General features: G+C 48.5%; 1 protein-coding gene across 2 annotated transcripts; it reads right to left on the bottom strand.

Annotated features, from left to right (window-relative positions):
- Positions 1-5,321: 5,321 nt before the first annotated feature.
- Positions 5,322-14,458, bottom strand: VGLL2 (vestigial like family member 2). 2 transcript variants are annotated; one of them, XM_065402084.1, is made up of 4 exons: positions 14,342-14,458; positions 11,261-11,567; positions 7,193-7,693; positions 5,322-5,362 (listed from the first exon to the last, which is right to left on the bottom strand). In XM_065402084.1, the coding sequence occupies exons 1-4, from the start codon at positions 14,456-14,458 to the stop codon at positions 5,322-5,324; spliced, it is 966 nt and encodes a 321-aa protein (XP_065258156.1). The 2 variants fall into 2 exon arrangements, with proteins under 2 accessions (XP_065258156.1, XP_065258158.1); XM_065402086.1 differs by lacking the exon at positions 7,193-7,693 and having other exon boundaries at positions 14,342-14,422.
- Between the last annotated feature and the right edge of the window lie 1,138 nt (positions 14,459-15,596).

The raw sequence follows: 15,596 nt of genomic DNA, 5'->3' as shown, positions 1-15,596 counted from the left end.
CCAATTAGCACCCTATAATTTATTAGCTTCTGCTTTCAGATTATGCGTTAACTTCACAAATATTTCAACCACGGAAACAGCAGCTATCGAGTGTCTCTTGCCTGATCCAGCTCACTGGGGCTGCAGTTAAATACAGGGAGAGAGCTGTGCAGGTCTGTCAAGTGAGAATAATCATTTGTGTCTGTGTGTGACTGGGATGGGCACAGCTCTTTAGGGCTTCACGGGTGGAAAAAGAGAGATGTTCCACTGGATTAGGAGTCAACTCATGTTGTGGGGGGTGGGCTGCAGGGGTGGGATTCAACCGGTTGGCTCTTCTGAAGGTTTGTGTTTGTCTAACTCTCCAGTGCTTCAGTTACATGCAAACAGCAACTATGAAAACGATAATGTCACCACTACTTTCATTCCTTTACCCTAATTGCTGAACTGTATGGCAAACGTGAAAAATATCACAAAGGAAACAGGGGTAAATGATTCAGAAAACATGGCCCAGTCAGGGGACGTGGTACAAAGACCCACAAAAGAGCATCTAGCTCTCTGGATATTTATCCTGCTCTTCTCACTATAGGATCTGAGCAACTGACAAATTCTAAAAGAAACACCCAGGTTCTCAGTTGTTCAGTATGTTGAGACCATAAATGCGCTAAAGCAAAGGAAGGCACAGACATCTATGAGAGAGAGCAACGGCTCCTGTTAAGCCAGCCACTGCTGGGTATGGCAGTAGAGGACTAGACAACACAGGATTTAGGCCATTTCGATCAACACTGTGCTCAAACTCAATTGGGCCACGTGTGTGTTTGCGGCAGATACACCACTATCCCCTTCACTTTCTCCTGTAGGGTCCTGGTGTGGATATGAGATATGCAGCATGCTGCCACCGGAGAAGGTGGGGGCACTCCCAATGGCATGCTAGGCCTTTATGGATTTGCCCTGTACCTTCTAGAGTTATAACTCAGGAGCTGTATGCTTTGTGTGTGTTATTCACAGATAGACTGTGGGTCACACTGAGAGCAAGAGATGGCTACTTTTCCAGATATCTGAATTAACCCCAAATATAATATTAGAGATGGGTGCAAGCAGTTAAATCCTCCCAATTTTGGATGTGTTCTGACCTAAGAGGTTTAAGTAAAGCTTATTATTGTGCAGGAACCAAGGATACAACTTGGGTCCTGAGACTCATCGCACCGGATTCATGGCCATTGCTAGGACATACATTTCTGCCCACTCTTCTGCCCCTTCACCTTGCCCTGAAAAACAATAAACTATCTAAGAGACTGCTTCTCCAGCCAACCAACTACACCCACAAACAGCCAGTCCTTCTCCCTCTCTAGCAGCAACTGTTCCTCTGGGTGGCAGGCCACAGCCACTGGCCAGGACACCACAGCCCTCCAGAGGAGCTGGTTTGCTTCCCTACAGTGCAAAAGGATATGTTAATTAGAGACTTGCCAGAAAGATGCATGAGAGAAGCCAGTAAAGGGTCCCTGGTGTGTCCAAAAACACCCACTGCATTTCACTCCCTTCCAGACAGGGACCAATCTAGAACTTCAAAGGGAAAGTGAGATGGGACAGCAGCGTCTCCCAACCTAAGGTGGAGATGGGGCAGATAAGATTCCCCAGAGACAGGCCACACAGGCTTCCTGTGAGGGGCAAAGGGATTATTCAGAATCTACTTCACTTGCCTCCCCTCCCCTGGGGCTTATATGAATAACCAACTAGGAAACAAGGATCTTTATGCTAATACACACCCAATGTTAGGATAAATCCTTTCAACTCCAAATGCAAGGGTAGCTGTGTGTGAACATCGTTGTCTGCTTTGTTCTCAGACTCACCACAGTGGTCTACACTGGGGGGGGGAGGGATCGATCTAAGATACGCAACTTCAGCTACGAGAATAGTGTAGCTGAAGTCGACATATCTTAGATCGAATTAAAATTACTTACTTTGCGTCCTCGCGGTGCTGGATCAAAGGCTGCCGCTCCCCCGTCGACTTTGCTTCCACCTCTTGCACTGCTGGAGTTCAGCAGTCGACGGGAGAGCAATCGGGGATCGATTTATCACATCTACACTACACGCGATAAATCAATCTCCGATAGATCGATCACTACCCGCCAATCCGGCGGGTAGTGTAGACGTTGGAGACAGCTACCAGGAGCCCCTTTTAAAATTCCACCACCAAAACCAAAGCAGAGATTGGTGCAATTTTCCAGTCTTAAATGCAGTTCTCCCCCTCTCTGGATTCTGCTCAAGTATCCCTGCTGGGGACTAGTGTTAAGGATGGAGCTCGTAAAAATATTCCTGAAGAGCAATTTTTTTGCCTTTGGCATGAACCAGGTTGTGCCAAATGTCCACAATTTTCATAAGAAAAAAGAAAAGGAAAAGTCCTTATTGAAGATACTCAGCGTATTAACCCTTAAACCCTTAAAAATTACATACATTGAATCCTGTTTTTTCTCACATTATACTAAGTATAAACTATTTGCAGGAAACAGTTTAAGTGAATTTAACTTGTGTTTCCTTTCTGGAAATCTCTGTGAACAGGTTGTGGTTTTAATTCGTTTTTTGGTTATGCTCAGTTGTTCTGCAGCCAGACACTGCAAACACCCTATGGGTCGTTCACAAAATGATCGCTGTGATTATTCTCTTCATGCCACTGCACTGGACACTTGTGGGTCTGTTCACTTATTGGGTGACCTATGCTTTATTAAGCAGGAAGTGATGGTGACCATATTTACAGTTTACCTGCAAATGTTCATACTTGTTCAATGAATTTGGTGTGCAAACAGTAGTAAAACAGCTTAAAAATGGCCATGAGAGAAATTATTTCTGTAGCACCAAGGGAACCACTGTGCTAGGCACTGTATAAACACATCATAAAAAGATAGTTTCTTCTCAGATGTTACAGTCTAAGGCCCCAATCCTGCATGTGTTTAAGTTTATGCACTGCAAGTAGTCCCCTTGAGGTCAACGAACACCACACAGTGTATAAAGTTAAGCATGTCTTTTTTGCAGGATCAGGGTTTATATCAATTTAGATTATAATCTCTTTGGGGAAGTAGTTGTGGTGGATTTTTTTTACTTTATGTTTGCATAGTACCTAGCACAAAGAGGCCCCCGTTCTGATATGGGGCCCATGGGTGCCACCACTGTACAAACAATAAATAAGAACAGGAGCATTTTGAGTACAAATACTCATACCAATATTTACAGATTCTGTATTTGTGCAAACCTTATTGCAAATAAACTTTCGGTCCCCTGAATTAAAGTTCACAAATCATTGTTGTAAATGCCACTGAAGTGAATGGCTGGGTTTTACTTGCAAGAATATTCACAAATACATTTTGGCTGAATTCACCCAGCCCTGTTCAGTATGAGCCTCGGGAGGTGTGTGGGGGGAGGATAGGGAACGGGGGAGAGAATAAACATTCCCAATGAAGTGCACTTCAATCATACTAGAGCTGGTTGAAATTTTTTGAATTTTAAAAATTTCAAAAAAGCAGCATTTTTGGACAAAATCCTACCCCCTGTACCTCCCAAACTATCACTTTTTGACTAACTCTTCTTATGTGTTTTTTCCAAGAGCTGCTGCCTCTTTCCTATGTAGGATACTGCGAATATTTTGGTTTAATAAATATAAATAAATAAATTCTGCAGTCTGCCTTTCTGCAGCCTGTCTGGGTCCTGGTTTACTGTAGACTAAGAGGAAAATTCTTGTGGGTGCCCTGGGTTAAAATAATCACAGTACACCATCTTCTGCAAAGCACTAAGTGAAGATGGTCCTTAAATAAAGTGTTTCTCAAATCAATTTTCAGCCAGTGGTTATATACAGTGCTTTCCTTAATTCTTATTACTAAGATTCCCATGTTCCTTCATAAATCTAGCTACCTTATAGCCAGTGTTGAAGGGAAATCCAGAAGAAGCATGATCCAATTCTCAGTGTCCCTGATCCAGCATGAGGAAGTTTTAGTTGACACTGATGTGACTATATAAGCATTTTGAATTACAAAACTAATAGGAACTGCTGGGTTTTACAATCCCCTCTTTTCTGAGCTTTTTGAAGGGGGACATTTTGTTGCAGAATGACACCTTGCTTATTTTATATTAGTTCATCATACAAGTAGACTGTAACCTATAACATATAGTGGCTAAGCACTATTGTATCCCCTTATCTTCTGTATTTGTTACACTTCCTTTTAAAACTCACGTAAGAAAATATTTTGCACCATCAAGATTTCTGTTTAGCTTTAATACAAAGTAACTAAAATGGGTCACTTTGTCCACATTACAGGTGTTTTTTCCCCATTTCACCCTAAAGTTTCCAGTTTGTGACATCACCCTATTTGTTTAGCTTTAATCCTTCACAAACACACATGCTGGGTGAAAGGAGACATCTTTAATATAGCTTTTCTACATTTAAAAACATCCCTTATTCCCACCCTCAAAAAATTACTATTAAAGTGACAGAATGACAGCAACACACAGACAAAGAGAAATATTAGAGGCAATGGATATCAATTGTCCACAATGTGCCTTTCCTTCTGGTGTGCTCCAGTTGTTCCCCATGAAGGCTGTCAGGTTTTATTTTTTTAAGGGTTTCTTCTTTCATCATAAAACATTCCTTGTAAAAAATATATATATATATATATATATATATATATATATATAATCTCCAATGCAATTGTTGTGCCAAACTCTGAGAAGTGCCACCTTGGTTGTCAAGTTGCTGGAGTTTGAACAGTTGTCCCTGGAACAGCTGCATTTCTGTAAGCCCAGGGCAGGTGGCCCAAGCTAGCCACTTGCCACTCATAACCCCAGGCCGAAAGATCTGTCCAATTTTGTTAACAGTCCAAAAGTGTTCATGAGTTAAAATTTCCTTTCCTTTCAGTTTTCTATAATGTAAAGTACAAATCCAGTTCAAAATCACCGAGTATCTCCCCAACCTGCTTTCAAGAAATAATTCTCATTGGCATAAAAAATATTCACAACACCACCCAAAAAAACCCCAACAACTTTCCCTCCCCCTTCCTTAAGAAGGCCAGTGATTTCACATCACTGTCCACATAATTTAACTCTTTTTAAGCAGTCTGACCACAGTTCTGGGTGTGGCGTTAGTTTAAATAAAAGTGTCTTTGGCTCTCCTCTTTCAACAGAAGGAATTTTATCCTCCACAATATGTCTTAAGTATTGTATTTGAAATGCCAAGTAGTATGAAGTCCCATTGCCTTCCCCGTGTTCTTGTCCTTGAAATGCCTGGCATAGATGCTGAGCCATGGTGGGCTTGTCTGAAGAAGAGAGGAAGGGGACTCGGGGGTCTTTGAGTCAGCAGATCAGCTCAGGAGAGATCCACCACAGAAGGAATAACGGCGAGCTGAAAACCAAGATCAGAAGCTGTTACAAACCCACTTGATTTCAGCTCTGAATGTCACCAATTCTACTAGGCAGAGATCTACTGGGGGAGAGCCCAGGGGAAGAAGAGGTGAAGGACAGGTCTAAAACCAGTACAGATCCTTGCTTTTATCCTGAGGCTGCAAACCTGAGAATGGAGAGAAGGGGAAAAAAGGGGGAAAGAAGAAAAACAGGTACAAGATGTTTAAGGACAGAGAAAGCCAAACACCACTATTTCCTTGTGAGAGCGGAGAAGGGATCTAAAGTGAGGCTCCCCAGAATGAAAGGCAGTGGTGAAGCAAAGAAAAAAAACCAAACTAGGCCAGGGAAAAGTGTGGATTCCTGTTTTGTCTAAAGCTTAGAGGGATCATTCAGAATAACCATGTGCCAAGTACTGAGAAATGCTTCCCAGAGAGCGTTCCCTATTTTTGTGTGCTCACCCTGCTAGAAACCAAGGCTATATCTGTCTCACCTTTCCAGTGAAAACATAGCTGCAAAAAGCTTCCCCTATGCACCTGATCACACATAAAAGACCAACGTATCAGCTTTCCTGGGGGAGGGGAAACCGTTGCACTTTTCCGTGGGAAAAGCAATTGTGCTTCCCCTCACCCAGTGGAGGATAGCAGATGGGGGGGAAGGTGAAGTCTGGAAACACCTCACTGGGGCCTGCAGGTGGCCTTAGCAGGAGTGCAGCTTGTCTTGGGGCAAGGGAGGGCCCTTAGGCAGCAGCCTTCCCGTTATGCCCAGGCGGGGCAGTCTGGAGTCTGCTCCCAACTCAAACCTCTCCTCAGCCCTGGGGCAATGCTCGGTTTACAATGGCACCAGTGGCACCATGGAGCTGGGCCCATGCTCAGAAGGAGCCCTGGACTGCTCTGCTTGCACTGTGCCCTGAGACACTGCCAGCCCACTGGCTCCCCCCGCCTTGCTCCTCTCGGCCTGCCCGCCCGCCAGCCAAGGGCTCCTCTCCACCCTCAGCCCCACCCGCCGGCTTCTCTCTGCCCCCGGCCAGACCCCAGTGCACCCTCCAGCTCTGGGCAGTCTCTGCTTCCCACCACCTGTAGGGTCTCGCCTGTCTCCCCAGAGCTGAGCTGCCTGGGACTGGTGCAGAAGCCTGGCCAGTCTCAGCCAGCTGGGGAGGAACAGTGGTGGGGGGTTTGGCTGGGCCCCTCCAGGTAAGTGGGTCCTGAGGGAGCTCGGCTGGAGCAGGCCCTGGCCTGGCTGATCTCGCCACTCCCAAGGGGCCAGAGCGATTCCCCATCCTGGGACCAGCCCTGGTTGCACTGGCGGCTCAGCCTGGCAGACACAGTTGTCTCCCAGCAGGGCCACTGAGTGCGGCTGGGAGGCAGGGTGTGGGGGAGTGGGTCTCTTGGGGGTCTGGGGCAGTGTTGGGCTGTGAAGAGGCGGGGAAGATCTCTGTGTGTTGGGGCACTAGGGAGTGGGGGTTCTGTGTGGGGTGCTGGGCAGTTGTGGTGGGGCGCTGGGCGAGGTGGTGTTGTGCAGGGTGCTGTGCATTTGTGGCATGGTGGGGGGGGCTGCTGGCCATAGGGAATCGGGGGGGGGGGGGGAAATGCGTGGTGGGGCATGGACCTTTGTGCGCCTGGCAATTGCCGGTTTGTAAATAGTGCGCTTGCACTGGGCTGGGCAGACCATGTCATGCCCCTGGCCGGCCCCTCGCTCTGGGGACCAACACCGCCCCACCGCGCCCTGCCCCATTGCCCCCAGGGGGGACCAGGAAAGGTTAATGTGGAGCGCGGGATCAGGCCCGCCACCAGCGCATCTCGGGAGGGCGGATGGAGGAGGCCCTGCCCCTTACCTGCGTCCACATTGAGGCCCAGGCCCTGGGCCATGTCCCCCGCAGGGCTGGGGAAAGGGCCTGGCGCCGCCCAGGCCGCGCTGGCGGGCTCGCTCTTGCCCAGCTCGCACTGGGGGCTGCCGGGCGCGGGCGCCGAGGCGGGTGGCAGGCGGTGCGGGCGGACCGAGGCGGCGGGCACCAGCAGCGAGCTGTAGCGGGGGTCGAAGTGGGCGCCGTAGACCTCGTGCATGGCGGCGGGGCGGGGGTAGGCGGAGCCCTGGGCGCCCAGGTAGGGGTGCGGGTGCGGGTGGTGCCAGGGCTCCGGCCCGCCCTGGTGCAGGTGGCCGTGCAGCGCGGCCGGCGAGTAGGGGTCGGCCGCGGCGAAGGGCAGCTCGCTGTGGGCGGCGGCGGCCAAGGGGCTGCCCAGGCTGCTGCTCAGGGAGGCCGGGACGGAGGAGGGCTGGTAAGCGCTGTTCCAGAACGAAGCGGGGAAGCTGCGCTGGCTCATCGGGAAGGAGCCGTCTGGGGAGAGAAGGGGAGAGAGAGAGAGGAGCAGCGTGAGCCAGATAAACCGCCCCTTCTCTGTGCCTCCTGGCACCCCAATAGATCTGCAAACTGGGCACCCCTGAATCGACCCCACGGAGATCCCCAACACACCCCCCACAACTATCTAACAGACCCCAACAGCTCACACACCCAATAAATCACCAGAGATCAACTCCCATAGATCCCCTCCAGCTATCCATCCAACAGACCCCAACAGCTCACACACCCAATAAATCAGAGATCAGATCCCCAAATAGACCCCCTCCAGCTAACCATCCAATAGATTCCGAAACAGACCCCCTTCAGCCAACCATTCCAGTAGATCCCCAAGCAGATCCCCTCCAGCTAACATTCCAACAGATCCCCAGCTCTCACACACAATAAATCAGAGATCAATCTCCCTGTAGATCCTCAAACAGATCTTTCTCCGGCTAACCATCTACAGCACTAACCGCCTGTCAGATCCCTGCCTCCGACAGATCCAGGACTTTGTTCCCTTGTGAGTTAAAACAATTGTGGCGTCCAAGTTTTTTGTGGTTCTTGGAAAAAGCCCTAGATCTACGGGATTTCTTTCCCCCTGGTAGATGAAACAAGTCATTTCTGCTCTGCACAGAGTAATTTCCAGGGGAGGAAAATAAAGACCTTATAGAGTTTTAGCAACATGTTTATGTTTTTACTTAGCATTTACATACTCAGCATATAAAGACATCTCTCCTCCCCATGCTCTTTAGAGGCAGGCAGGTCTAGAATGAGGAGGCATTAGGAGTCAGGTCTCTTGTTCTCTGAATGACCGTGGGTAATTCCCCCACCTGTAAAGTTGGGCTAATAATGCTTGTCTGCCTCACAGGTGCGCTGCTAACATTTGTAATGTGTTTTGCAGGTCGCTTAGGTCTGTAAGATCTTCCCGGCAGGGACTCTGTATTTTATTTGCCAATCAAGCAATATGCAGGATGAAATAATATTTACCAATAGTGAAGATAACAATGTTAAGTATTATTAATATGGTATGTTGTGCATTCCTAAAGGGAATAAAATGTGCATTAAAGTAGTGTGAGCCAGAGGTAAGTTATCTCTGAATCCCTGGCAAAGATCCTTCAGCTGTATTCAGAGAGTGGGATGTAGCACACCACAGGCACCTCCAGCACAGAATATCTTTCATCCCTGCCAAATTTCAACTAGTATTTCATTTTTATAAACCACTGACAGAAATACACGGCGAGATTGGGAAACCTTGAAGCAGAATCTTGGCTAGATTTATAATACAGAGGACTCAAGTCCTTCCCCCCAGGCAAATCTCCCACTGAAGTGAACAACTCACTGGCAATTTTACCAGTATACGGTATGGGCCAGGGTGTCTAAGAATTTGTAATTGTCATCAGGGTTTCAACCTTGTTATAAACCCAACCCGGTCCAGTTTATCTTTTTGGACGCTAAAATACAGAATACCTGCTCTGAAGTAAAATATATTGTTACACAAGAAAACATTCAGAGAGGCTGGGATGGAATGCATTCCTGGGAAATGCTATAAGCTTTATTCTTCGGGGGGAAGTAAGTGGCCGCTAAAGCCTTAAATTTAAAGTTAGCTATTGGCTTAGTCATGATCGCCTTCTCTCCCACATGTTGCTGAGTATGCTGTAGAAAACAGTATCCTTCATAGTGTGATTTCTCATGAATACCCTCTCTGCATGTCTATAGTTCTTGTTTTCTTATGAACCCAAACGCACTTTAGTTAACTTTTTCATAAGCTGCACTGCGGGTTTTCCTCTTCCCCCACAGAGGACGGACGGGGAATAGAGTCACAAACTTGAAAGGTTGAACGAATATTTTGAAGTCTTGCTATCCTGGATTTAAATAAGGTATTGTTTTTATTTATTTTCCCGCAGCCCCAAAAGATATGACAATCTATTATATACCTTGAGCTAGATCTATAGATAATATATAATCTGTCTGGGGCGCTGGGACGGGAGCAGTGAGAATGTTTCTACATTTAAAAAAAACCTCCCTATCAATGTACTAAACTAAAAACCAAGGGCCAGATGGTACTACCCGTTCTGAAGCGCAATGGCATCTACTGGGACTTCTGCTTAAAGACATGGTAAAAAATAAAATATGAATGCATGGTAAAAATCAGATAAGAATAGTTCCATGTGGGGAACCTCTGTGTTTTTCCAAGTATCAGGGGGTAGCCGTGTTAGTCTGTATCTACAAAAACAACAAGGAGTCTGGTGGCACCTTAAAGACTAACAGATTTATTTGGGCATAAGCTTTCGTGGGTAAAAACCTCACTTCTTCAGGTTTTTACCCACGAAAGCTTATGCCCAAATAAATCTGTTAGTCTTTAAGATGCCACCAGACTCCTTGTTGTTTTTGTGTTTTTCCAGTTCCTACAGGTTGAATCGCATAGTAATTTCGGGGCCATTGTTTAAATTCCCTACACCAATTTCAGCAACATTGTATAGTAAGTTGCATTTCAGTGCCATGGCGGGGCGGAGGGTGGGAGGGGGGAAGTCTCGAGAGACAACATACAAGAAGCTGTTTCTTGGTAAAACAAGAAAATACATCGCTATAATTGTAACTAGACTTAAGTTTTTTTCGGAGAAGCTAACATAACGCATTTAAGAGCTGGAATTGCTAACCAGTGGATAAAATTTTCGCGACAGAATTTGTACAACTCCCACGTATAAGAGCACACATACAGATCAACGTGATTTTAACTGAACAGTCATTTCTCAGTCAGCGATAGATATTTATGAGCACCTACAATTCTGATGGAGTTCAGTAGAATTTATGGGCTCTGCCCTCTAAAAAAAATTACTTCTACTAAACCTAAAATTAATCAATTTCAATTCCCAAAGCTGGGAATATTCGTTGTATAGTTTACATTAAAAATGGTTTGCAAAACAAAACCATGGAGCCCGATCCTGTTCCCATTTAATACAGTATCAGAGGGGTAGCCGTGTTAGTCTGAAACATCTTGCATCTGAGGAAGTGAGGTTCTTACCCACGAAAGCTTATGCTCCCAATACTTCTGTTAGTCTTAAAGGTGCCACAGGACCCTCTGTTGCCATTTAATACAGGTAATTTGGGTATTTGTCTGTAAGGGAACAGAATGTCTAACGCCATTTATTTCAGTTTTATTCCCAACTGTTCAGGGAATTTTTCTTGGCAACTTCATTGCATTTTACCAGCCTCCCTCGCGCCCCGCTCCCCCTCTGCCTGGGACAGGGTTTCAACTGCAAGAGCAGAAAACTTCCCATAGGTGGGCTAGCGCTGGCTGGTCGTTGGAGGAGCCCTTGGAGGGTCGTTTTCCTTTGGCTTTTTTACAGCATCATTTTTGCGTTAGGAAAGTGCTGGGGGGAAGGGGGGGGGGAGGTTTCTCTGGAAGCCGGCGGGTGGAGGGCTCCTTTAGGGAGACCCAAATGCTGCAGGAAGCCCTGAGCCTTTTTGGAAAATCTTCTCGGTTTTGTTGGTGGTTGTTTTGTTCACGTCCCTTTTTAGCAAGGCATTATGGGAACCCCAATAGAAGGAGCCCCCAGTGCTCACCCCTCCAAGAGCTGGTGCTCCGTGACGTCTTGGCGCTGGCACTGCTGGACGAGTAGCTGCTGGGTTGGCTCAGGGCCCGGCTGAAGTGCTCATCTACCACGGAGCTGATGTCCCCTTGGAAGTAGGTAAACAAGACGCACCGGGAGTTGATATACTCGGCCTCGGGGGGGCGCTCCTTCTCGGGGCTGCAGTCTTCCTCCTTGATGCTGGCAGGGGCATGGCTGGAGAAGGAGCTGCTGCCGCTGCTGGTGCTGGCGCTGCTGGCGCTTTCGGGGGCTTCCTGCATTTTCGAGTAAAAGGCTAGTTTCTGTCAGGAAGGGGGGAAGAAAATAAACCCAGTCACGCAAGGCGATGTAACGCGGTGCAGTGCCGTTAGATCCAGCTGGCGACGAATATGGGTCCGTCACTGGCCGCTAAATCCATGCCCGCCGTGGGCCATGCGGTATGGATACAGCCTAGTACCCCCGCCAGCCACGACATATGTTCCCCATGAGTTCAGAACAAATCCCCTATTCGCCCCAAGAGCTTCCAATAGCGATACGCAAGAGGAGGGATGCCTGAAGTCCGCTAGTTACCCCCATCCCTGGATTTAGCCCCCTTGTTCCCAATCCTAGCGCTAGTGAAATGTCTGGAGAAGTAGCTGATACGTGAGGCGTGTATATACATTGCACCGAAATGCATGGCATGTATGGAGACCTATGGAGGGGGAGAGACAGGCGATGCGGGAATGAAGCCTCCTTTGCAATATAGACAGACACTGCACCAAGAAACTGCCAGGAGAAATTAACAAATGCAAAGAATCCGGGAGTGTATCTGACCCGGGGACCAGAGGGAATAACCTTAAAACAAAGCACCACACGAACCGCGGGCAAATGAAAGTTGGAGACTTTTTTGGGGTCTTGCGTTGGAAGGCAGAAGAATGAAGCGAGGTGGGAACGTGCATCGTTTCAATAAATGTAATTGGGCCAACCCAAGCCCGCCATAGAAAATCGTTTCTTATCTATTATATCTAGACAGGAAACATTAGAAATAAAAGGGCCGGCCCTGCCCTCAGTCAGATCCCTGCTGAAGTCAGTGGGCTCGCAGGAGTGTAACTGATGACAAAAATGTTCCCAAAGAGGGTCTTATAAATTATAACTGGAGAAAAAGATTGGCAGCTTCAAATACAGTTCGGGGGAAACCACGTACTTGGCAAGCAGGAGCAGAAAGAAACCCACGGTATTTCCTATAAGACTGGATTGTTTTCACTGGGTTCTTTTAAAAACTGGAATTCACTCGAAAGTGTGCTAAATGTTTTCCATTTTTTTCTAGCGTGTCTGCAGCTGCTAAGGGCAGTTTCTTTAGACATGAATGATTGGATTCGGATATTGCAGACAGAGGGGCTTTCAGCTGGGACTCGGGTACCATGGAGAACTCATGGAAGACAAGCGTTGAGGGGAGAAATTAAGGGAGGCCAAGGGAGGCTCCTTCTCGCTTCGGGCCACCTGCTCCGGGCAGGACAGGGGCCTGTTTCAGCGTCCCTGGCCAAGACACGCGACACATTTCAGCATGTCACATCTTCATGGACACCACCTTTCAACTTGGCTTCCAACGCAGCCATTGAATCTAATGAATCCCCCTAATGTTAATGCTAAGAAAATGCTAAGAAAGAGAAGGGGGAAACATCAGCTGATATTTCTATCCGGTTTTCTAAATCTCCTGCAATAAACTGCAGGTAAATTGGGACGACGTGTGTAATATTCTGCCTGAACAAAGAGGGATCAACTTAACCTTCCCTAGCCATGTGCAAGCAAAGCAGACTGAATGCATCGCCCGAACGAGGGGCCCGATTCTGTCCTCAGGACTGCACGCACAGCACCCGAGGACTCCATGGTGTCTGTCCGTGAGGGCAGAAAGGAGCCCTGGTGTTTTCTGGCCATTTTTTCGTTGATGGGGATTTCCCACTCTCCATTTTTGGAGGGAGGAAAGGAGAGAGGGAGGGAGAGAGGGGAAGAAAGAAAGAAAGAAAGAAAGAAGGTTGTTGAACAGGTGCAGTCCCCTTGTAAAGTGAGCTCGGAATCTCGGATCCTATCCGACACAATGAAATAGTCTATGGCTCTGGGTGAAAAGTTCCCCTTACAAGACGGACTTCGTTTGGAACCAAATCTCTCAGTGTTTGGCAGTGTCATTGTATTGAAATACTGGGATTACTTGACACGAATGATAATCTGGCCCGTGCAGAACTAGCCAGCAACATTTTATTCACAAGCGCTACAACGCCCACGTTTGTTTTTTTAAAGAAATTAACCCCGCAGTTTACAATTTGGATGGAATTGATTTAATGCTGCGCTAAAAGCTGAGGCCAGTTGGTGTGGAAACGAAAATTGCTTGCCTTCCCCCGACAAACTTTTTGGATATAGTTGAAACAGGAGCAAAGACACAGACTACAACCCGACGGGAAATAGTTTAGCATCACCTACGACCTAACGCCATTTGCCTCCAACAAACTAAACGAAAACCTTCCCCACTCCAAGTGTTCTCAGCTTCCTCCACAACCAGCTGTAGGAATCTGACAGTTTAATAATCAATACAGTCCCTCCCTCCTAGCTTCAGTGTGCAGAACACTCACGCCAAACATAAAAAACCACACCCGCCCCATTAGAAGCAAAACCTGTACGATAGGATGATAATATAGCTGTCGAAAGTGACATGTGGCAAAGTCTTTTTCTAATGACAGTTGCAGTGACTACGCTGAGCCGGAATGTTTACAGTTACCCCCCTGCAACTTCCAATGAGCATTTACATTTCAACACACCATACCAGCACAGCTAACAATGTAAAGACAACGAATTAGAAGGGCCGCTGATTCATTCTTTACACGAAATTTGGTGAGTTACTTTTACTCTCATCCTGCAACGTTGGCCCATGAATCTAAAACTCGGCACGGACTACAAACGGTGTTGAGACAAGCAGAGCTACACGGCGTGGGATGCTGCTCTGAGTCAGAACCATTGAGCTCCCAGGAAGCTAGTCCTGGTTTGGCATCTCCCAGAGGACACCCCTCCCTCTCTGGCTCTCTCCGCCAAGGTGCCCCACACATACCTGGTGATAAGGACTATAGGCTGCTGCAAAGTAAGGCTGGGGAGGACCATAGACTTGGTACATAACATCCAAACAGCTCATGGCTAAAGGCAGCTGCGAACTGATTTTTTGGATCATCAACTGTTGTTCTGCAAAGTGAAGTGATGCTTCATGGGTGGCTCCTGGGGGTTAGAGTCACTGGTCATTGGCGGGGCGAGTGAGGGGATGAGGTGACCCCCCCTTCCCCTCCCAGAGCTGTCGCTCTTTTCCAGCAATAAAACTCCAGCAAATGAGCTCGGGGCAAAGAGGCTCCGCGGGCTCCAGCCAGGAGGCATTTAAACCCCACGCCCCGCGTCAGGCGAGGGGAGGGGAGCCATGGACCAATGGGAAGGCGAGCTCCCGCGTGGTGACTGCGGGACTCTGGCTGGTCCTCTTGGTCTCCCTCTGGTCCTCGCTCGCTGCTGGGCTGTCCCGGGCTCTCCCCAGCCTGGGGCTGGGCTTTAAAGGGGCAGCTCAGCCCCTCAGCTCCCAGCCGCCCGAGGAATACGGGGCAGCGCAGGGACAGCTGGCATTGGAGTAGCCCCGAAGCCAGGAGGGCAGCAGCCAGCACGATCGCAGCCAGGGGGGCTCAGCCCGGGCCTGCGGCTCCCCCAGCCCAGCTGCTCGCAGGCAGCTCCTTCTCCCAGGGGGATGGGGTGGCGGGAGCGATCCCTGCAGCAGGGATCCGCCCCGGGCCTTGTGGGCAGGTCCCGCTCTCCTGGGCGCTGCTGACACTGCGGAGTGGCAGAGCCGGGGAGGAAATAAAGCTGCAAAGCGAGGCGGGGCTCAGGCTTTCGGAGCCAGTGGGGAGTTGGAAGAAATTCTGAACGCGGGGCAGCTGGAGTCCCGCAGCTCCGGGGCGCCAAGTGAGCTGCAGAGCGGAGGAGCTTTAAGGCAGGATGCTGCGCGCCGGCCGGGGTGTGTGTGTGTGGTTTTTTTTTGGGGGGGGGGAGGGGAGCGGGGGCGGGGGAATGCACTCCCCGCGGCTCCAGAGAGCAGGGGGAGGCAGGCCGGGGGAGGAAAGACACCTCCCAGTCCGGTTCCAGCCCAAGCCGACGGGGCAGGGAACTGATTTTTAGCCGTTTCCTGCTGCAATGAAAATTGTGTAAAATATGACAAAACAGTGCGTAGCCCAGATAATGGGGGAGGGAAATACCCTCCTCAAACTGCCCGATTGTGACACACAACCCCCCCAAACTACCCCGATTGTGACACCCCCAAACTACCCCCAATTGTG

This window comes from Emys orbicularis, chromosome 3 (assembly GCF_028017835.1).
Source record: "Emys orbicularis isolate rEmyOrb1 chromosome 3, rEmyOrb1.hap1, whole genome shotgun sequence".
Lineage (NCBI taxonomy): Eukaryota > Metazoa > Chordata > Testudines > Emydidae > Emys > Emys orbicularis.
Note: the sequence above shows the minus strand (reverse complement) of the source record. Positions and strands in the feature narration are given on the sequence as shown.